We start from the raw sequence: 22821 nt of genomic DNA, 5'->3' as shown, positions 1-22821 counted from the left end.
AAACTCAGAGCTCTGGTGCTTTGAAATACCTCCTGCACAATTTGTCTTCCTCTTTCTCCTCTTTTATAAAGGGAATCTGAGTGGACAGACTACCTGACTGAGCTTAGGGCCACAATCCATCTTCCCATCAAAGTCCTATTTTCAAAAACGATCCGAGGACACTCTCATTTTCACAGAGACACAAAGATTTGGAACGAGAAGAAGAATGTAGGCTACGTTTGTCAAAAACAATTACTATTTTTCAGGCTGTGGTAAAATCTTCTCAAAAAAAGAAAGCTCTGAAAAGTTGGCCCTCTTTAGGGTTGTCAGTATAGATACCCAAAACTGGAGGTAATCTCTTTAGAAAATTCAGTCTGAAAGTGAAAGTTTTATGCCTATCCCCCATAAACAGATTATTATCTAGGAATTTTAAGAGTGAACCCATTAAATCAATGCAATGCTGCACACACACATGCTAATTTGCCTGACAATGAAAAGCTTTCTGAAATATTTTCATGATTTATAGAAGATTGAACTAAAAGCACCTTTTAAATTGGAGCTAAGTTGGTTGTGTTGTGGCTATTTGCCAACAAAGACCTATCCACAGAAAAGCAGTAGCGCTGGCATTGTATAAAGAGTGTTCATAATATTAACATGCCTTTTTAAGACTAAAAGAAGGGATGTGGGGGGAAATGGAACAACACTTTTTTTGGTGTCTAATCACTTCAGATAAAGACTAATGCATAATTTGGCACTGGGTTTTCCCAAAGCTCAAACTAGAAGCTTCTCCAGAAGGGAAAAAGAAAAAGAGCAACGAGCAGTAGAACAATGCAGGGCACACAGAATTGTTTCTAATTTAATTAAAGTTTGCTTCTTATAGAACACAACAATGCTCTTTTAATATTATTTCTGAATATTCATTCCATCTTTCAACTCTGCTTTCCTAACTATGCATGATGCCCAAGTAAAGCCCCCAAAATATTCAATACATCTACTTAACTTTATTTAACCAATATGACAGGCCTAAAGAGGAATATTCCTTTATTAAAGGACACTTTTTCAGGCTGAACAAAAGGGGAAAAAATAAATGGGCAAGCAAATAGTAATTTATATCATTACAGTCCTATGTTTTACCTGTCCTTGATTATGTCACAAATGCATGTATATGGCTTATTCATGAGATGTTAGCTCAGATAACAAATGGCACAGGCACAGAAAACGCTTTGGATAATCCACAGTCTCTCAATCTTGCCAAATTTGATCTGAAAAAACATCTATCCCATGTGTTGCTATTACTCAACAGACTTAGGTGAAGATCACAGACATTCTGAGCAAAGCACTTCAGAAAGAGATTCAAGATAGACATTTGTCATGCTGTTTTTTATTGTAATTCAATCTCACAAAATATCTCTTCAAAAGTAAAATGTTGGGTGGACTTAATCATCTGACTTGATATTCTGCACTGCAGTAATTTCAGTCATGAAACAAGCATTTTTACCCTCTTCAGATACACAACAAAAAGTAGAAACTAAATCTTTCCATTATCCAAATTTCTTTTTTCTCTTTTGCTTTTTGAAGCAATTCATACAAGGGACAGAGGTCAGAGTTCAAAATGCTAGTCTTACCCTCCAGATACCAGCTGCCTGGGAGCAGACTTGCTTCTACTGTCTCCAAGTTTTAGTGCCGTAAACTGCTTGACAAATGCTGACTCATAAGAGCTAAGGGTAAAGGAAGGTGTTAGTGAAAGCTCAGCTATTAAGCTTAATGTTCTTGCACTGCAATTTTCCTCACAGTCTCCTCTTTGGTGCTTTGAAAAAAATTAGAGCAATCCATATGTACAATAACACATATATGAAAACAATTTCTTAAAGCATGCCTGTTAAAGTTAACACTGCAAGTCTTGCTTCCATACTTTCAGATAATTTGGGGGTTTCTTTTTTTAAGGTTTTCATCTTTTGTTCTGAACTGAACAATAGCCTTGCTCTGCCTAAAATCCAGCTGCAACCATACAGCATAGAAAAGGCTATTTCTTGAATAGAAAAATAGTTCTCATTCTCTCTCATGAAACAGCAACATTTTTATGCCTAGATTTTGATGCAGGCATAAAAACCCTAAATTATCTTGATCCCTCAAATACTTATTCCCACTATTTCTGGTCCTGGGGATATTAACTTTGTTTTAAAAAGAGCAAAAAGGACACAGGACTCGAATAGATAAAAGTACCACTTAACACTGGTATTCTCCCCTCCCTTCAAAGATTTCTCCAGGTCCAACTTGTTTCTCTGAATAATGAACTGGTCAATTTTGCAACTCTCTTGCAGAAAGCAAAAGTTACACTATTCTCAACTCAGGAAACCCGACTTACCGCCCTGACRCTGTACAAATCCACAGCAAAAATTCATTTCAGTTATGGAGCCAACAAAGGGATAGCRACACTATGAGCAGCATGAAACCCTGAAGCTGGGAAYACTGTTCCAAAGCATGGAAACAAAGCTAGCAAAGAAAGGAGCAAGACAAGAGACAGAGCTAAGTTTCAAAATGCACTTAGTTTTAAAATGGTGTAATGTAAAAATGGCCTCCAGTTCCCAAATACCTTTGCTCCCAAGGAACTTTCAATTCCATCTTCCTATTTTACGGGCAAGTAACTTGTGTTGACACCAGACAGAGATAACACAGCTATAAGACAGCAATACAAATTCTACTGTCTTCCAGATAAGACCTGCATAATCATTACTGATAACAATGCAAAGACACAAATAAGAGCACTTTTCTTCCTCCAGTTTTCAGGAGTTTGCGAGGCTCTCTAATTACTCCAATTTCATCAGGCAGTCGTTGTGAAGGGGCAGGCACCTAACTAGAGGAGCAGTCAAAATGGTGTTACTCAGATCTGTCTCATCCTTTTACAACAATTGTCCTTTGCACRCTCCCCGTTAACCACACAAAACCAAACTTGCAGTAAGCTGGACTTCTGCTCTTGCTGCTTCAAGAGTGGTCCAGAAAAGAACAGAAAACAATTATGTGTATGTAACTGTGAGGAATGTTCAACTACTGTATGATTGAAGTTGGGGAGGGTGGGGGAGGAGAGTTTTTAGCCACATTTCTTGACAAATGATGGACAGCTCCTGAAACATAAAGCAATAGGTTTCAGGTCTCAGGGGTATTGCCTTCAAATATATCTGTGTTCTCAGGGTAGATCAGTTTTCCCTGCTGCAGGCATCCTGCTGAGAGGTGAGGTCCCAAGCAAAACACAGGAATCGGACTGCGAGCCTTTGAGGTGGCAGGAGCCAAGGGGTGTTCAAAGGCAAGGCTGGCTGGTGGGCAGCACCTCTGAGTATTGCAGAGGTTAGAGGTTAGTAAAGCAGGAGCCACTGGCCAATAAAACAGCGTTTGGAGAGCCCACTCTACAGATAAATTGGGGATCTGTTTACACCTTTCCCAGCTTTCTGAGTTACACACGCTGATGCTTCCCACTGTGATCTTGTCCTATGTCCACTAGCATCTCCTCTTCTCAGCAGCTGCCCTGCTCTCTGCTGGTTGGCTTTATAACAAGGCTAAAGGATGCTTAGAAACTTTTAATCAGCATCCAGCATCAAAAATAAATAAATAAAAGCACAACTGCTTTTATTTGTGTCGTCAACTGCTGCAATAAGATCTGTCTTGTTTGAGATTTCCCATGACTGCTGTACTAATGCTGGGAGAATAGAAGCTTAAATTCCCTTGATTAGAGAAGTTAAACACAAAGCAAGCCCAGTGCCAATCACACACATGAAAGGATAGCTTTTTGCAGTAAGAAAAAAAGAAAGAATCTAGGTAGGGTTACCACCACGTTATAGCTTTCAAAAATCATCACATACCTCAGTTTCAGAGCTTAAGCCCTGTACCAGGAAGAACTTGTTCTTTTAATGAAGACATGTTATGCTCAGTTTCCTGTAAGCTATATAGTTCTATTTTATATAAACATAAGCATACACATACCCACGTACGCACAGTTCTGAGCACTGGACAGTTTTAACCACAGGCRCTACTGCCAGCATTGCTTGAATACATACATATCTTATTGAATTTTATGTGGATAAAAGCTGAAAGATTGACAACAACAATTTTTTTTTCTCCTCATATACAGGACAAATTCTGTTTAGGACATGGTGTTGCATTCTTCCTCCATACTTTAAAAATAAGTGAGGTTAGCTCAAGCAATGTAAAATTACCTTATCCTCTATGATCCAAACTGTGCATAGTTGTATGGCTGTCTGCTGAAATAAATAAGGTCATTAACAATTGCTGGTTGTGATAATATTATGTCATGGTCACACTCAGTAGAAATAGGGCTGAAAATAATTTTAGATGTGCAAAATAACTGATAGGCATCAACAAGGGTTATGTATTTCTTCTTGGAAGATATATGAAACAGCATTCTAAAAAGGAAACGTTCTTTATTATATGAAGCCAAGTTTTGCCAAAAAGATAGAAGTTATCACAAAGATAAACATTAAAGCCCTAGAAGGTAAAAAAGACATCACTGACCAGTGTTTGTATATTTATTCTGTATTAGTCTTTTGCTTCGGCTGATCAGTTAAAAAGGAAGGAATTGTTTTTCCTCTCCCCTTGATATACAACAACTTACGGAAGAGATGGAACTCAAGTCTCAAGGGATTCCCTGAGGCACTGGAAACTAAATACAGGTAGCAATGGATCAGAAGCAAAAGGGGTGGTGAGAGGAAGAGAGAAGGGACTGTGCACTGATGCTATTAGCTTACTGAAGTATTTCAGACAGGTGGTTAGTGGGTTTTGCATGCATACTCAGGCTTAACCTAATCACCAGATTCAGGACCAGGAGTGAGTTTTGCCCAATACCTCAACAAGCATCACTGACATTTTTTGCTTTTGTTTGCTTTAGTGTGTTGGGAAGCATTTTATGGTAGACTGTGCTTTCTGGGGGAACAGAGATCAAGTGTTTTAGGGACCGTCTTGGACTAGAATTCAACTACCCAGCTGAGTCAGTTGCAGGAAATTGTATTTCATGATCTTAACGGTCATCTAACAGCTTCTATCTAAAGATCCCTACTCCACTATTAAAATCACAAAATACACAAGCCCTCTATAACCCACCTCTCTAGAACCTCTGTACAGATTTAAGTCACCAAGATAGAATATATATTCAAAGACAACTAAAGACAAATGCCACTTTCATTTCTAAAGAGCATTCAAAATTGTTAGCTAATGGAGAAAAAATGAGGGGCAGGAGGAAGGAACCAATCCTTAGATACATGTTGTGTTGTTTGCAAGTCAAAGGGCATAACAGTGTATTCTTAGCACAGCCAGCTTTTCCATTCCTAACAGAGACATGTAATTTTTCTACATACAGGCATCTAAGAAAATATTAGATGTATTTGCACAAATTACAGTCAAAGATTAAAGGAAAAGGTGCCTAAAGATTATCTGGCAGCAGACTGTTTCTAAAGAACATGCAAAGCCTTTGTAACTTAGAGCTGAACTTTCCTACTGATTTGCAAGATGCATGTGATTTAGTCATTAAAACAAGGAAAGAGGATCCAGGACTTCTAAATTCCATTATTACCATAACAATTTGACCTTGGACAAGTCATTTATGTCTSTGTTCACTCATCAGTAAAATGGGTATGAGACCAAGATGTACTTATTACGTATAAAGCACTTCTATTATCCTCAAATGCAAATTACTACAGAAATGCACTGTATAGATAAATGCTAATATTATAACAGTTTCAATAATGAAGGGGTGAGTGGAACAAGTGAATTTGGTAAAGAAATGTGATATGGTACAGACTAAACAGCAGCAGAGGGAGAGGACAGAGAAATGAAGAATGAGTGGCACATCAGGAGAGATGCTTAAACATCCATTAACCTGCAGCAAACTGCTTCAAGTGCAGGGCACAAAACATTTTCAAATATTCTTTTAAAAGAATTGCATGTCGATCCAACTTTTGGATCATCTGGATTTATCTGTAGTACATCCAAGCTGTCTATAGCAATCTGCAAAGGATAAGTGCCAAAATTTCACTTTGCAACAACATACACACTAGTTTAAAAAGAAATGTTGTCTTAAAATAGCATAATTTCTCTCTTGCAATTCAAGTCTAACCCTCTCTTATGTAGAAGCTGCAAACCTAGATATTAAGGCAGCACAACTTCATCCTAGAAAAACTACTCAATGGAGTGGCAACTACTCTTAGATTTCTGAGCTGTTTCACAGAGATACCATGAAGACTGCTCTGCAATACAGAAGACATGAAAATATTTTTCTTCGTTCAGGAAAGCAATAGCAATGGGGGAGAGGGGGCAACGAAAGTCTCATATATAAATGCCAAGGATTCTACAACTCCCCTGGTGATCCTGGCAATAAGCCAGGTAAAAGTTTTCTCTTTCCTTTGCTGTTTGCAGCAACAAATCTTTCCTGGGGGGAAGGGGGAGAGGGCTGGAACTAACTTCACTGCATCTGATAAGATGGCAAATTGTCCAGGCCTGACATTTATGGGGGACCCCAAGCTCCATAGAAGCACTCTGGGAGGATTAAAGTAGGGTTAGCCTCTCCAATCACCCTCCCTAAAACGCTGCAAACGGCAGACAGATGAAAGTTCTTCTAAATTCGATAATGATGAGTCTAAAGAAGTCCGAGACAGAAGCTGTCCCTTGTCAGGGAAAGAACTGCAGCTGGAAGCTGAGTATTCTCATTAAAAGACTTGTAAAATCTAACTATGCTCAAAGAGCTTCCAGTATCCAGATACTGAAATGAAGTTCTGTTTAACTGATTAACCAGAACTAAATCTCATCTCCTATATGTGAGCCACRCCACCCGCAAAAAATTCCATACCATCCATTTGTTTTAACTCTATCCAGGAGTGTTTCACTGTAAGAATGGGAAGTTTCACACGCCTGCACTCATTGCCTGGAGCCAGCAGAAAGGCTCATATAGCTGTCAGCAAGCTGATAAGAGTTGAAATTACTCTGCAGAGCCCTCTTTAAAGAAGAGCCAAAGAAGCACACTAAACGAAAGGGAGGAGGGGTCAGAAAAGCCAGCCACTCATGTTGTTTTAACATGGCACTAAAACAAGTCATTGATTTATGCATGTGTCTTCAGGTCTGTTTGACCTGGAGTCTGAACTTTTCTTCAGGTCAGGGCTAAGGCACAGGGGATATGCACTAAAAAAACCCCGCATAATAGTTTGTCCAGGTATTGCCACTGTGGGAACAAAGTGCAAATTACATGTTTTCTATGCACTTTTAAAAAGTTACTTATTTTTTAAACCAAATTTATATTCCTTTTTAGTTTTTAACTGTCCATAAAGCTGGAAAAGACAAGCAGCTGTGATTATTTACACTTCTAATTAATAAAATCAAGAATGCCACGTGGCCACTAGGGGTTTTTTTTGTTTTTGTTTTGGAGTCAACATATTGCGGGGCTTCAGGAAAGTGAATTATGGATACATACAGATRAGAAAACTTTGCATCTTAATTAAGATTCTCTCATTAAAACGTCTGTCAGTCACTGAGGTTTAGAGGTATTTCAAATATACTGATAACGCAAACAAGTTATTCCACAAGACATAGAGCACTGAGGTCTCCTGCAAATCTGAGTCCTGAAGCTGCACCACTACAGCCACGCCAGGTCTGACTGAACAGCCCTCTAGCCCTGTATTCTGCTTCCAACCCTGGTCCGCAGCAGGTTCTTTAGGGACTCCCATGCACAGACACAGCAAGCATACTGCAGTGCTTCCCCAGAACACTCTCCAGCTCCCAGAAGTTTGCAACTCAGGAACTTCTTAAGACARAAGGTGCATCTTTCATTCGTCTCTGACTGATTTTCCTTCCCTGGATTTCTTCAATCACTCTGAGCCAATAAAAACCCTTTACAGACAAAATCCTGAAGCAACGAGTCCCACAGATCAACTACAAGGTCTGAGAAAAGGTCGCCATGTTTGTTCGTTTTTTTAACCAGAGTCCCAATACTACAAGAGCTAGGGAACGTCAAATGAAATTCTGTCAAACAGTGCATAGCGATTCCTATCCACTTTCTTCATGACATTCTTATTTTATAGATCTGTACCACACTCTAGCCCCTCAGCTTACTCTCAATCATTCATTTTTGAGATGAAGAGTCTTAGGCCACTTAACCARTCCTCACATGGAACCTCTGATCACCCTTGTTCTATTATATCATTTTTGAGATAGAAGAACCATAACTATGTATTCAGGGAAGAAATATACAATATATTTATGCAGTAGCATAGTATTTTCCATATTGTTCTCTATACCTTTTCTAAAAATTCTTTACGTCACTTACTTTTTTTGACCATGACTGACACTGGAACTTGTATTTTCACAGAACTACTTATTATAGCTCCAAGTGCACTTTTCCAAGAGATTTCAGCTGCTTGAGAGGCCATCACTGCATATGAGAAGGCTGTTTTTCCTCCCATGTACATTTCTTTTATCTACACTGAACTTCATTTGCTACTTATCGTCTTGTCATTCTGTATCTGAATTTCTTCTGCCTAAGACAGTGTCAATTCCAACTAGAACCTTTTCTAAAGCAGAATGGTTGTCCCCAAGGGGCTTTTGTACTGCTGTGAGCTTGAGCTGCAGTTTTTCTCTCAAAAGCAATGCTGTTTTGGGGTGTTAATCTTCTATCCAGCTACCTAATTTCATGAAATTTCTTATATTCAAGATCTCCGCCTCTCTGTTAGTTGGGCTGAAATTGGGYAATAACATAAAAATCAGTGGGGCATGCAATAAGCATGCACATTCTATGGGATCATACCCATTTCCTTAGAAAACCAGGCTGAAAAGAATTCCTGCATTCCATCACTGTACCGCTTCATGCTTGTACCACTGGAACACAGTAAATCATCTGGTCTTCCAGAATAGATATTAATTCCAAAATTTTATTGTTGGGGGGCAGGCGGTGTTAAAAAGTCAAAAAAGGAACAAGCACATATAATACAGCCTTCTTTTGAAAGGAACATCCTTACCTAAAATCTCTGCTGTGCAAAAGAAGGCCTAAATACACAAAGGAATGATTCGTCTTCTATTCCCATTGCAGGCTACTTCCATATGCTGATCCTATGCCTTAACGAGCCTATCTGTGTTAAAAGACTTCTGAAGATGTTGATATTTAGTGGAGAAATATTTTAAAATGTCTTCATATTAGGAGAGACAGAGTCATCTCACAAAAAGAAGGCACAGAGACTCAGATTTAAGTTGTGGGAAACTTTCAGACTAAAGATATTTCTGTATGAACTACGGTGGTATTCAATGCTCCCAATATTTTAACAGGTTAATAGCCTTTTAAAGCAAAACATTAGAAAAACTTGGTTGGGAGGGAAACTATACAAGGCATGGGATAAACAGGCACCCACAAGGTCTTATTTTGCCCTTTTTCTTTCCCTCCCTCCCATTTTACTCTTGAWTTCAAATCTCATTCTCTATCATGTACGTCTATTACATTTACTCCTATTTCTTAGCCCTCCACTCCCAGAATTTTGCCACAACCTGGCTGCTAGTTTGTGGTGCAGAAGAAAAGAAAGCATAAGCATGCAGCAGCCAGCCTGCTGGGTCAGTAGCTATGCAGCTGAGCTGCTCATCGACATGCCCCTGGGCACTTCTGCCAGTGTTTCAGACTCCATATGGAACTATTTGAGAGAGGGGGATGGTTCAAGGAAGCTTCAAAGAAAATGAGAATGACAACATTACTGTATAAAACAGACAAGGCAGCAATCCCAGAGATGCATAAGTTTCATCCAGACTGTTATTAATTTCAGCAGCTCAAATAGCAGAGGCTCTTTTTGATGGTCAATGTGTTGGAGTCTGTAAGAACTAGCACATGCTAGGCTCCAGTTTTCATGGATGTAGACAGCATACGTAATTTTGAAAATAGGTAACTTTTTTCACAACAGTGCAGGCTAGGGTATGATCACAGGGGAGGAAATAACTAATACATGTTGTGAGAGCGATTGAGGGCAAAATGTCTGCAAGTAAGAACAATAAAAGCATACATTAATGTGGTATTTGCTAAAGATCTGAACACAATCAGTTATAATGCAGGGCAGTAGAAGTTAGTTTAGGTTTCCCACATTCCAGCACATCAAACCAATAAATACTACTGCCTCTTTTTCCTGATTTATACCACAAACTGTCCGACCAAGCAGTTGTGCAAAATAAAGTTGTATTATGGGAAATCACAGCCCAGGTCATACTAGCAGTAGATCCTGGCAGATGACGACTCCAAGGCTAAAGCACCTGTATTTTATCCTTTTCATGCTAGTTGTGGTGTGATGTTCATGATTAGTGTAGAAACTATAGGAAAGCCTTTTCAAATACAGGTTCTTTCACATTATAAATGTAATAATTTTCTTTAAAAACCTTCTTGATTTCTCCAGCAGACGTATGGCTAAAAGTACTTCCAGAAACAAAATAAAAATTAAGCACAAATAAAGTTTACTTGTTAAAGGCAGACAATCTATCTCAAATTGAAAAAAATATATACGTATTTTAACCTTGACACACGATCTCCAGATAATGAACTGCAATAAAATACTGCAAATGGAGTAGTTAATCAACAAAGAATACTGGCAAACTGTAACACTGACAATAAAATTTAAGTTTTAATTGTGAGGTTTTCCAAATAAGGATAAAAATTACTTTGTAATCAAGACAGCCACTTAATCCAAAATAGTTGGGTAGCAAAGCTACCCAAGAAGATTAACAGACCAAGAAAGTCTGATATGTACAATGCAAGCATGGCTCATCCTACTAAAAATCCCAAGAAATTTAGAGCAAGAATTTGTTCTGTTTGGCTAAAAAGAGGACAGTCTCAACCATATTTGTGTCAGAACAGGTCAGCTGGTTTCTTAATTTACTGAAAAAGTGCATTAATTAGCAGGTGCAGGTGAAGCATGTTTCACTAGTCCTTATCAAAAACACATAAAATCCCACTGAGGGAAACAGTATAATACATGTGGTACGAAAAAAAAGTTTTCAGAATAAAACCTAAACACATCCCACCTCCTGCTAAGGAAACAGTGAAGTGTTATAGAACAGTAACAATTTTCACATCAATTTTAATCAAAGCTCTTTACAAAGATCATTTTTTCCTCATTTTAACATCGGATATGGTCCAATCTTTTCTTCAACCATTAAATCAAACTCCAAGTGTTTTGCAACGTAAAAGCAAGAAAGAAAACAACCATTGTGATCTGAGTATCTTTGTTTCCATCTAGGTACAAACAGCTCCTGGTGAAAATGAGAATGGATGGGAAAACAAACATACCACCAGGCCCATGTCAGTCAGTCCTTTTCCACTTGATGAAAAGCAAGCATCAAAATATTGCATCTAAAGTGCTGTTAGCCCACAAACTTGAAGCAGCAAAAGAAAATAGTTTAAATGTTATCGAGAAATATGGTTTATTTGCAAAAACAGAATATCTTGAAGTTTCTGTTGACTACCATAGCTAAGCAGAGTAAACAACAGTAATGACTACCGTAGCTCACATCTGAAAAAAAGCTATTCTATAAACATGTATTAGTTGAGYTTCACTTTAGTACTTCCTTGTCTGAGGACTAAATAGAGAGGTTATCACAAATTGGCTTTGCTTCTGATCTACCGTTACYAGCAGCCACATCAATAGGTTCCTTCCAGTTCGGAATCCTCTCTCCTCCTAGCAACATTTGGGCTCTATATTGTGAATCTGTATTCATTRATTCCTGTACAATGTCACTGAAGGGAAGTCAGGACACTGAAAAATGGGCACTCTGGCTAGATGAAGAGTTCCAAGATACTTTCCAGAACAATTTCAATCAAAAGAGAGTAATTATGTTTTTAAAGTGTGCAATTGCTCCCYACTGCGAAACTGATGAAGAGAAAGGAAACAAAAAGCGGCAGCACAGATGGAATATTATGGTATATTCATTAATGAAGAAATGCAATTGAGTTGTTGATAGTCAATTATGTAACATTAATCAGTAAGTACTTTTTCCATCCTATGAGATTTCCAGGATACAGAACCATGTGTCAGCAAGGGGATTTCACAGATGCTTATTCTGGGACTCCACCTTGTAAATAAGGATGACAACACATGAAATGTATAGAAAACACATGCAAGCGTCCTCAGTATGCAGACAGAAAGAAATTCAGGAAGAAAAACAGACAGACCTTGTAATTTCATGTTGATATTCTCACCACCAAAACACACAACCATATTCTCAGAAGCATCATGACGTGAGAGGAAGCTTTAGTAAAAGATACTTCTCACCTTCAGTCAACAGAATCACAGTTTTAATATGTTCAGTGATGCTTTAGAACCAATGACAATGACTAGCACAAACCATCTATAACCCAACAAAATGCACTCCGGATGCAGACTAAAACTGTGTTCTGGGTATTAAAACATCTTCTACTTTAACTTAACTTTATAGAGTTAGACATAATACAAATAAATTACAGATCATCTGAATTAAGATTTTTTTGTGAGTTTGTCTCAAAGTGTCTAAGAATTGTGAATGTTAAAGAAAAAGCAAAGGAGAAGACCTAGACTAGCATGGATTCCTGATTTCATACTTCAAAATTACAGTTTAAGCTGTATATAATGTAAAGCACCTTCTCTGCAGAAGGAGCACTCCCTGTGCTGAAACAATGTTTTATAATATTAGTAAAATGGACAACAACAAAATCACTGCACATTGTAACAGACTATTAATGCTAGTTCTAAAGCTTTATTATGCTAAACACTCTTGTGTTAGAATTCCTAGATTCACAAGGGAGAAAAAATATATATAYCATGTTTCTAGTAGTTGTAACTGTGAAGCTACTTTTTCCCTTGCCATCCCTGGTGGTGGCTTAGTAGATGCTGCCTGTGTACCCCACCAAAATGGTTCATTTGTGTGAAAGGACTAAAGAGAAAGGAGACCCCTGACGGCTGCTGTGATATTTGCAGACTTCCCCTGTACAGAGAATAAAGTGAAGCTGGCAACAGAATTTAGACATGGAAGACACTTACCATTTGACAAACCATTTTCTCCACACACATATCCAGCATGAATACACACCATGCAGACTTTAGCAATATCTGGTTAGAAATAACTATACCAGAGTGCTGTAAATTACAACCTGATAAAACATGCCTTAGGCCACTTTTTACAAAGATGACACATAAGATGGCTTTGTCACTGAAGTTGTGCAATGGTATTTCAGAAACTTGTCTTCACAAGTCCCAGAAATCCCACTAGAGAAATCTTAGACACCTTTGCACATCATCTGAGATCAGGTAGTTTACTTTTTTCCTACACATCAAGCCCTTACTTTCTCTATGCCTCAGTTCCTYATCAGTAAAACTGTGCTAACAGCATCTTTCTACCTTATAATGATATGCTCATATACTATACAGTGACGATGCTTAAAGATCCTAGAAATCAGTTTACAAGATAAGATATGTTAGCATCTTCTTTCACCACTAGCCCCAAAATGCAATCTATCTATTTAAAACACCAAAAGAGCAATGTGGTTGAATCCTGCCGTCCTTACAATTTGACAACCAAACTCTTCGCATTTTATGAAAATCCTCATATGTCTAACAGTGCTGATCTATTCAGTCTGCACTGTATGCATGAACTCCTGAATTAAAGCAACTGATGAGGATAGYGTCCACAACAGCAAAGCTTTAGGAGTAACAAACAGGCAACAGCATCAACTGGAATTAACTGCAAGATGTTTCCTTTTGACTATACACCTAACACACAGACTTCATTTGTGAGTTTGAACAACTCAGGACCTTAGCTTTTCCAGTCRCAAAATAAATCTCCCCTCATAGGCATCATCACCTTCGTTAAAATATTTAAAGAACTTCGTGCTTAACGGCTCCCTCACATTTGACAGCTTAAAATATATCTACAAACCAAAGCTTCTATAGGGATAAAGAAATTCTTGAACTTTTTCTTTCAGACAACTTAGATAYCATGTAGAAAAAAGAAACAAGTATACCCTGTGACTTCATCAGAAAAATGTCAGCAAATAAAAGTAGGGAGTAAACCCRCATTCAAGGAGAGCTTCCATTCTAATATTAGAATTAGAATTCCATTCTGCATTAAGAAAGCAGACTGGACACAAGAAAATGAAATGAAGTTAATGAAAGCGGAGTTTGACTAGATTGTTGGGAGCCAGCAGTCTCCATTCCCACGGCAAATACCATATGATCTTTACATGAAGAAGCAGGTATTCAAAACCTCAGTTTCACGTTTCAGGAGATCTGCTGCAGCCCAGGATGGGGAGGCTCTGATCACTGTGGATGCTAAAGATTCYATAATATATTTCACAACAGCATGTACATTAACATAGTAGTTTGGAAAAATTCCAGCCCTGAGTAACTGAAGTCTGCCTACTCAAGCGTTCTTCTGCAATTGCAATCATATGCAGTATTCTTAACTTCCTGACCTAAGGAGTAATGTAGTACTGCTCAGCAGATGCTGTTTAACAGATTTAGCTGCACCACTGATGGGTACAGACAAAATATTGAAAAGTAATGGTGAATGCATATGTTTAGCATAAAGAAGAGGGATGAATAATCATAATATTAACATGAGAATATAATGGATGCTGCTGCATTTCACGAGATTTCACATTAAGGCAGACATATAAACCCACATCCTATATGTGGATAAAGGAAAAGGATTAAATACAGTACTTTATTTTACCTGTCTTTGCATCTCTTCAATCTGTCGCTGAGGAACACTTTGCAGAATACTGTACATTTCAGGCATCTTTTCTTCTGGGATGACAACAGAGGCCCTATAAGTGGAAAAAAAAAAAAAAGTAAGATGAGTAAAAGGAAATTCTGCATTAAAAGGTTACAATGGCCCTTCTAAACCAGATTCTTGTCCTATTCCATTAAGACACATTCAGAAGATCTTAGAAGAAAGAAGCTGTCTCCTCTCTGTATGATTATTCTGTTGCAGTGGAATTCCTTTACCGCCCCAGCCAGTCTGCCTTAGGGTAATGCCACAAGTCCATGGACTGATCYATAAAGACAATAAATACGGAACAGAGACACAGAACTTCTGAATTCTAATCCCAGGACTGCCACTGAGTTGCTGTGACCTTAAGTCTTTTGGAGTAAACGAACAGTTACAGCATATGCAATGCTAGGCATACAAACTAATTTTTATATATATTATTCTAAGATCACATACAGACTGAGCATTGTGTATGCATGCAAAAACCACCTAAACTCTAACACAGTACGTTCATCTACAAAATAATTATATTTCTCAGTCTCAGAGAATCACAATACAATACAGTGAATTTAGCATTTTAGTGAAGCAATATTTGGCATATGCCTTTCTTAGAGGAGTCTGAATGCAGATCATTCACCACTGAACACAAGCATAAGACAATGAAGCACGTCTGTTTTATGAAAACTATTATGGGCTACAAGGTAACCAAATGCTCAGTCATCTTAGCCTCATTTGACTTCCTCTCTTATTTTTGATGCATAAATAGAGCTCAGAGTGCATGTATCCTAGTCTATTCTATTCACTGTGACTCCCAGTACACTTGACTCATCACACAGATTTCATTCACATCACTGAATGCAATGGAAGTTTCTTATGCACATATTGCATGTACAATAGTTAGGACACAGACCTCTTCCAGTCCAGAACTTCAGAGAAAGGTAAAATATAGGAATCAGCAATGATGACTGGAACACAGCCAGCTTGAAGAACATCACTTAACACAGCCTGTCCCAGGCGGGCTCCACGTAGAACGACACAGAACGTAGCTTCCTGTCAACAAATGGTATCCAACACACAGAAGACAAAAAAGAAGGAAATGTAAAATTTGTTGTATTATGCATTCCTGCTTTCCTTCTCATAAAAAAAAAAAAAACAGGCCAAAAGGTAAGCAGGCTTTTCTTCCATGCTACCAAAGTATTCTAACTTATCAGCAAATTAAAATTAATTACGCAACTTCATCTTCTACTGATTCATAAGAATCACAAGTGGAAAGACAAGAAACCAGCTGAAGGGACAATTCTGTGCCTTATTTTAATGGGCTAACTTCAGAATTCTAATTGAGAAAATTCATGGGGAAAAATAAATCAAACATTTTGAAATTTTGGCATAACACAGTGAGCAACAATCAACATGAACTTATCAAAAAACAAACCATATAAAGCCAATCCATTTTTTTTTTCCATTATAGGACAATTAGCCTCTATGGATAACAGGGAAGTAATAGATTTCATATCTCAACTTTAAAAGGCCTTTGACATCATCTCAGATAACATTCTCACAAGCAAATTAAGAAATCATGGGCTAGATAAAACCCTCATGGGAAGAACCATAAATTATAATTACAGAACTCTAAATATAAAGCAGTTAGCAGTGACTCACAGGCAAAGTTAAGTGATGGATCAAACAGCATTCCAAAGAATCTTTCCTAGATACAGCATTATTCAGTGTGTCCCCTGATTAACTGGGTAGCAGAATTAAGACAGTACTTATCAAATTTGAAGGTATCAACAGTTTTGGAGGATGATTGGTGAGCATAATGGACAACAGGATTAGAATTTGAAATTATAGGGAGACTGACTAGAAATACAGATATATATGGTTCAACACTTAGGTAAAAATAACCATCTGCACAAATACAAAACATGAAACAATGGCTCCATTTTTGCARGAAAGAACATTTTGCAGAAAAGGACAGGAAAAGAAAGGATATTCATGTGTCAACAGTGTTGTCCTGCTGAAAAGAAAACAAACACCTTCATCCAAAGGTTTTATTAGAATGCAAAAAGAAGCATAAACTAAGTGACCTGAAGTTATCATTCACTCTACTGAAAAATGGTAAGACCTCAGACAGAGCAGCATGTCCAGTCTTGCGCAATATACTTCAAGAAAGAAACTTTAGAAATAAAGACTCAAAAAACAAACAAAAAACCCACACCCCATGGATGATTATGTATCTTGAAAGTATTATCTACAAGGAAAGATTGAGTGCATCAAGAATGCTTATTCTGAAGGAGCAAAGGGAAGCTGCCTAAAGGGAGCTTCAAATACATAAAAAGTTGCTGCAGAAAGGAAGAATATAATCTGCTTATTCGTGTCCACAACACATAAGACAAAAAGCCATGAGTTTATACTGCAGCAAAGAAAGACTATGCTGCACTTACACTGTATATAGGGACTTCAGTTTTCACTGTCAGTGAGGAACCTTGCTACAGATTCAAAAAGACAAAACAAATGCTTATAGAGTTCAGTTAAACAAACAAAAAACCCAAATCAGTATTTTTCTTAAGTCTAAGAAAGAAAAATTATAAAGTTGATATGGTGGCTCCCACAGATAAAAAACCATCTTTCCAGCTTGCATTCTGCAGTCAGAGGAAAAAGAGCCAGGAGGCACAGCAGGGCAACACAACATCAGAACTAGGAAATACAAGGGAGTTTGCTGGCTGTGTTTCCTAATGCAGTTGTGAAACCTATGTTCACATCTGTATAGCACTAAAGAGYTAGAAAAATCTCATCCAAGAGAAGACTGCAAATGGGAAGCATTAGGAACCCAGAAGCCCAAGAGTCTTTCTAGTAGGAAGTCTGCAAAGGATGAACTGTGATCACAGTCCTCAGGCTTCCCCCCTTCCCTGACTCGCAAAGGGGAAGAGGAGGGAAAAAACAGCAGGGGAATGGAGGTAGAGGAGAGAATCAACACACATTTTAACCATTCACTCAGCGGATCACAGGGCAGCAGGTGGAAGAGACCTTGGTAAGGTCTGGAAGAGAAAAAAAAAAAAGCAGCCCAGATGTGGACACACATGCTCATCTGCCCAGATAACCATTTTTCCTGTCTAGACAAAGGTTACTATAAATACATCTCCTCACATCATTACTGTTATCAGCCAGACATTCCAAAGGGAGATGCAGGTCTCTGCAAAGGAAAGTATTTTAACAATCTCGGCATGTGCCAGCTCTTTTCTGAGTTATAAAATAATATATAGCGAGATATAGATATAGATCCCCTTACTTGCTATCCTTGAGTGATCCAGGCTGCATTTAAAGGAAGAAAGCAAACTTTTTTTTTTCCTTCTGGCTGAAAGTTTAGGACTGAGGGTGACCCCTTCTTCCCTCTCCCCCTCCTCCACATGGAATTTTAAACATATTTCCTCCAAAACATAACAGGAGGGGTGGAAACTTTGTCTTTCCTCAGCATGTTTGTTATTTTATCATCATTTGTTGAAGTTCAAAGACAGATTATGTACTGGTGGCCACAGACCACAGTGGCCTATGGCATAACTCACTTCACCACACTGCGTGCCAAAGCACCTCTCTGTTCGTGAATTGCCAAGAGACACAGGGGTCTGAGAACGCTATCTAGTTTTATCTTCACTGACACATCAAAAGGTCTCTGGAAGTTGGGCCAAGGCCATCAAACACATTTCACCTAGATGTTTTCATAGCTGCACGCTGACAAGTCTTCTAGTTCAGCCTGTCGTATCTACACAGGGAATTTTGTAGGGTTTTTAACCAGTAAGCTGCATGCAAAAATAAAACCTGACCAATTCTCAGTAAATACAGGATTCTCTTTTTCCCCAAATAAGTCTACACATAAGTTCTTTAAAGTTCATTTTGATCTTCCCTCCAATTGACAAAGCAGCCCTCTGTTCCAGGCTTCATCTAATGAGGCCTGGATTGCCATAAATGAGAAATCAATTCCAAATTCATGCCTGCTGAAGGTCAATTTGCCAGTTATTCTGGAGGGTGTAGATTCCAACATTCTTACACAATTTTAAAGTGAGTAAGTTCATCTGGTCACCAGTTCCTCCTCCCATTTCAACTAGATTTGGTGGCATGTTCATGTCACCTTCTAAGTTTACATGCTGTTGTCAGTGTTCCTAGAAAACCATCATAACCAGCCTCATGAAGTTGCTATACATAAGCAGTAATTTCAAACTGCAGTGTAATCCATATATTTGACTCCATAGTTCTCAGCCCTCTTACAAATAAGAACAAAGTTAGCATATAATATCCAAGCTAACATAATAAACTATGCATTTAAAAAACATAGCCAACAAGTTAACTGAAATATAAAGAAGTGCCGTTGTATTTGGGCGCTAAAAGTGCTCAACGCTAATGTGCTAAATAGGAACAGCTCCATAGTTAAGGTAGTCACCATGGGGAAGAGAAGCTTGCAGGAGGGGCAGCCTTACCTGAAGTACTTGAGGATAATCAAAGACTTGATTCTTGTGACAGCGTTTGCGAACAGTAGGGATCCCATCTGACAGATTTGTACATTTGTCTAAGATCAGCACCGATTCCCCATTCTCAGCTTGAAGAGCTTCCAACTCAGAATGGTATTCTGGGTGCAGAGCCATTTGAGATGACAGAATGAAAAACCTGCGAGGACTGAAAAACCATGGCCATGGTTACCTGACAGGGCTGTGAGTTTGCTTCCAAGATACTCTAGAGCACGTTTCCTTCCATTCTGGAAAAGCAGAATCAGATTAATCAGATGTGGACACACTGCCAAGACCATTTTTGCAGGCAAGGCTGGAAAGGGTAACAATACAGTATAATTAAATTTTGGATACAAGTGGTTCAGCATTATTTACAACTTCTAATAAATTTATGCTTGTAAAGAGAACTTATTATCTTAGAATAGGCACTTGTATTACAACCTATTTTATAAACTGAAATAACAATAATTTGGCTACATATTAAGACAGCTTACCATTGATGCCAGGATTTTTCGTTCTTTTATTTGGTGCTTGTGTTTTTATTAGAAAGCAGTTAGGATACTGAATGCTGCTGCTAGTTTCTCTTCCCATATACTTTATCATTAATTTTAATTGAGAAAAGGTGTTGAACTGACAAATCAGTTACCCTCTATTTATCTACAGTCTTGATATGGTGACGGCAACAGCAGGACAAGCTCCTCTCACTATCTGTGATTCAGTTTTGTTCCTTCAGGGCAACRTAAAGGCAACATTTCCAGGACAAAGTTGAAGGTTCATTATCCCATTCATTCACAATTCCTACCATGTTCCAAAAATATGAACATTAAAAAAATGTATCTTAATACTGAAGTATTTCAAAATGCTAGTTAACTTTAGAGGTAAAAGACACAGGGATGCAGTCTCAAATTATATGCTCATAGCTTTAAAAAGTAAGTTATAATAATGCTGCAATATAGCATGTTACACTCATTTACTTTGATTTTCTCTTTAAAAAGGATGAGCTAAGTCAGACTGCTCCACCACTCCCCATGCAAGGGAACACATAGTGAGTGCTTGTCTTCACACTGCCAAAACAACACAGGAAATATGAGGCCTTCACTTAGGATTCCAGTTCTCCTTCATGTGATACTATTTTTAATATAAAGCTCTGAAAACACATACAAACATACACATTATAAAGTCAGACCTTTCCTGCTGCTATTCTCATTTCTTTTACTTATTCTCACGCCGATCAGGTTAGTTACTCTAACAGCTCTTACATAGAAATTTGCTTTTTTAAACATACTTTTTTTCCTAAGCTTCAAGCTGCTACCAGCTTGCTACCAGCAGCTTTATAGAATATTTAYTTCTAGCAGAGGTGTATTAAAACCTTTTAAACTACCCAACCAAAAAGGAGAGCAAATCAAAAACTTTCAGTTCAGTTCTGTAAGGGGGGGGGGAGGGATTTGCATTAAAGGAAGGAAATACTGCTGCAAATGAGTGATAATAAATGCCTGTGACCAGCTAAAAAACGTGCAAGATCATTAGTTTATATGTTTAAAATCAAATTTTGCCTYGGAATAGTCATCATCCTATGACTTCCAAACCTAGTGACCAAATCTTGCTATGAAAGAAATTGCAACATAGCTACCAGAAAATAACCTTCTAGGATAGTGGAATGCAATCATTTATTCCAATCAAGCCTGAATCCTGAGTCTCCTTCCCTTATCACATTCTTCCTGCATCAAGCAAAAGAAACTGTGAATGTGTTTCAATTAGTAATGCTAACCGGCCACTAGATGGTACTCTGGAGGCTACAGCCCAATCCTCACAAAAGATTATGTTCTCACAYGCGTACATGTGAGAACATGTAAGCTCCAAAACATTCACTGAATATAAACTCACACACTTGCACCAGCTTCCACATAAAGGTTTTTATTAGGCCCAAAGCCAGCCACAGCATTAAGCTGACTACATGGACACAAACCATATGACTGCTCTCTCTTCAGATTCATGCTCTCCAGAAAGAAATAACAAAGCTTGCTCTCACTCTGTGCTGTACTGTAACAATATCTAAGACCTATGAAGAATCAACTGGGATTCACCCCGATGCCCCTACACCAGTCAAGTCCAGGAACACAACAAGCAGGAACATAAAATGRGTGCGGAAAGCAAACCATTGCTGCACAAGTTTGTCCTGTAATTGATCATGATACCTTACCTGGAGCAGCCTACAACAACAGCAAGAACACTGCCCTTACCAAAGGTGAAGACAACTGGAGGCAAGGTACAGTAACATCTTTGGTCTGATACTGGCAGCATCCATTCTGCCAGAGTTTTCTTCTTTAATAACCCGTATTGTCTACAAAATGTAGTTAGAAGAAAGGACCTAAAGCTTCTGCATTTTGAAACCTGATCTTCTGCAACAAATAAACAAGTCATTTACTCCCCCACCCCCACTGCCTGTCTGCTCATCTTTTTCACAGGGTCTCACCTATGTTGTTACTGTTTTTGTCAAATGCTTTCAGCTGCTGAAGAGGTTTATGAAATATTAAAAGAGCAGTCTTTTGTAATTGATTAAAACATGTCTTCCAGACTTCCAACTACTCTTGTTCTGAAGACATGAATGGATTAGAGAAACCACCTCTTTACAAGATATTAACAGCTAAATACATTCTCTGTTATTTCCCACTTGCCTTGCTTTACTTCCAGCTACAGGGTTTGTGTCTTCCTGCATTAGTTTGGAAGATAAAAAATAATCAGTATTCTAATCTCTGGATTCCAATAATCAGGTCAGCTCTCATACTTCTTTTCCGTGAGCTAACCACACTAAGCTCCGTAAGATTCATTCTGCAGGACCTTCTTCCTTCAGACTTCYATTAGTAGGCTTCTCCCTGTACCTRTTCCAGATTTTCAACATTATTTTGAAAGGACTCCAGAATGACAGAAGCACCCAAAGTGATCTGGAAAAAATGTATCCATAAGACACACAGAGGTAAAGATCACATCCTCATTCCTCCTGTTTATGCATCCAAATTTTGCATTAGCTGATGCTACCCGAGGCAATCATGTTGTTYATCATGATCCCTTTATTCTTTTTAAAGTCACATCGGAGGTACAGTGTGCTTCTTTTATCGTTGCAATAGCGATCTTTTGCCAGAGCCTAGTTGGAGACCTGTAGCTAGCGGTGTCCCCCAGGGGTCAGTACTGGGTCCAGTCTTGTTCAACTTCTTCATCAATGACCTGGATGAAGGGACAGAGTGCACCCTCAGCAAGTTTGCTGACGATACAAAACTGGGAGGAGCGGCCAATACACCAGAGGGCTGTGCTGCCATTCAGAGAGACCTGGACAGGCTGGAGAGGTGGGCGGAGAGGAACCTCCTGAAGTTCAACAAAGGCAAGTGCAGGGTCCTGCACCTAGGGAGAAATAACCCCTGGCACCAGTACAGGTTGGGGGTTGACCTGCTGGAAAGCAGCTCTGCGGAGAAGGACCTGGGAGTGCTGGTGGACGCCAAGTTAAGCATGAGGCAGCAATGTGCCCTTGTGGCCAAGAAGGCCAATGGTATCCTGGGGTGCATCAGGAAGAGTGTTGCCAGCAGGTCGAGGG

At 38.6% G+C, this 22821-nt stretch overlaps 1 protein-coding gene across 11 annotated transcripts in view; it reads right to left on the bottom strand.

Moving 5' to 3' along the window:
• EXT2 (exostosin glycosyltransferase 2) overlaps positions 1 to 22821 on the bottom strand; it is an 85257-nt gene that overhangs the window by 52425 nt on the left and 10011 nt on the right. For all 11 annotated transcript variants that reach the window (XR_003257910.1, XM_026091957.1, XM_026091998.1 and 8 more), the window contains 3 exons: positions 19209 to 19404; positions 15650 to 15789; positions 14701 to 14794 (listed from right to left, as the gene is read on the bottom strand). Coding sequence is in view for 10 of the 11 variants with exons in the window: in XM_026091957.1 (XP_025947742.1) it covers positions 14701 to 14794; positions 15650 to 15789; positions 19209 to 19404 (430 nt within the window). In the remaining variant the exon portion in view is untranslated. The remainder of the gene's footprint in view (positions 1 to 14700; positions 14795 to 15649; positions 15790 to 19208; positions 19405 to 22821) is intronic.

The sequence above is a fragment of the Apteryx rowi genome, unplaced genomic scaffold, assembly GCF_003343035.1.
Source record: "Apteryx rowi isolate R43461 unplaced genomic scaffold, aptRow1 scaffold_122, whole genome shotgun sequence".
NCBI lineage: Eukaryota > Metazoa > Chordata > Aves > Apterygiformes > Apterygidae > Apteryx > Apteryx rowi.
The sequence above is the reverse complement of the archived record's forward strand: the minus strand, read 5'-3'. Positions and strand labels throughout refer to the sequence as shown.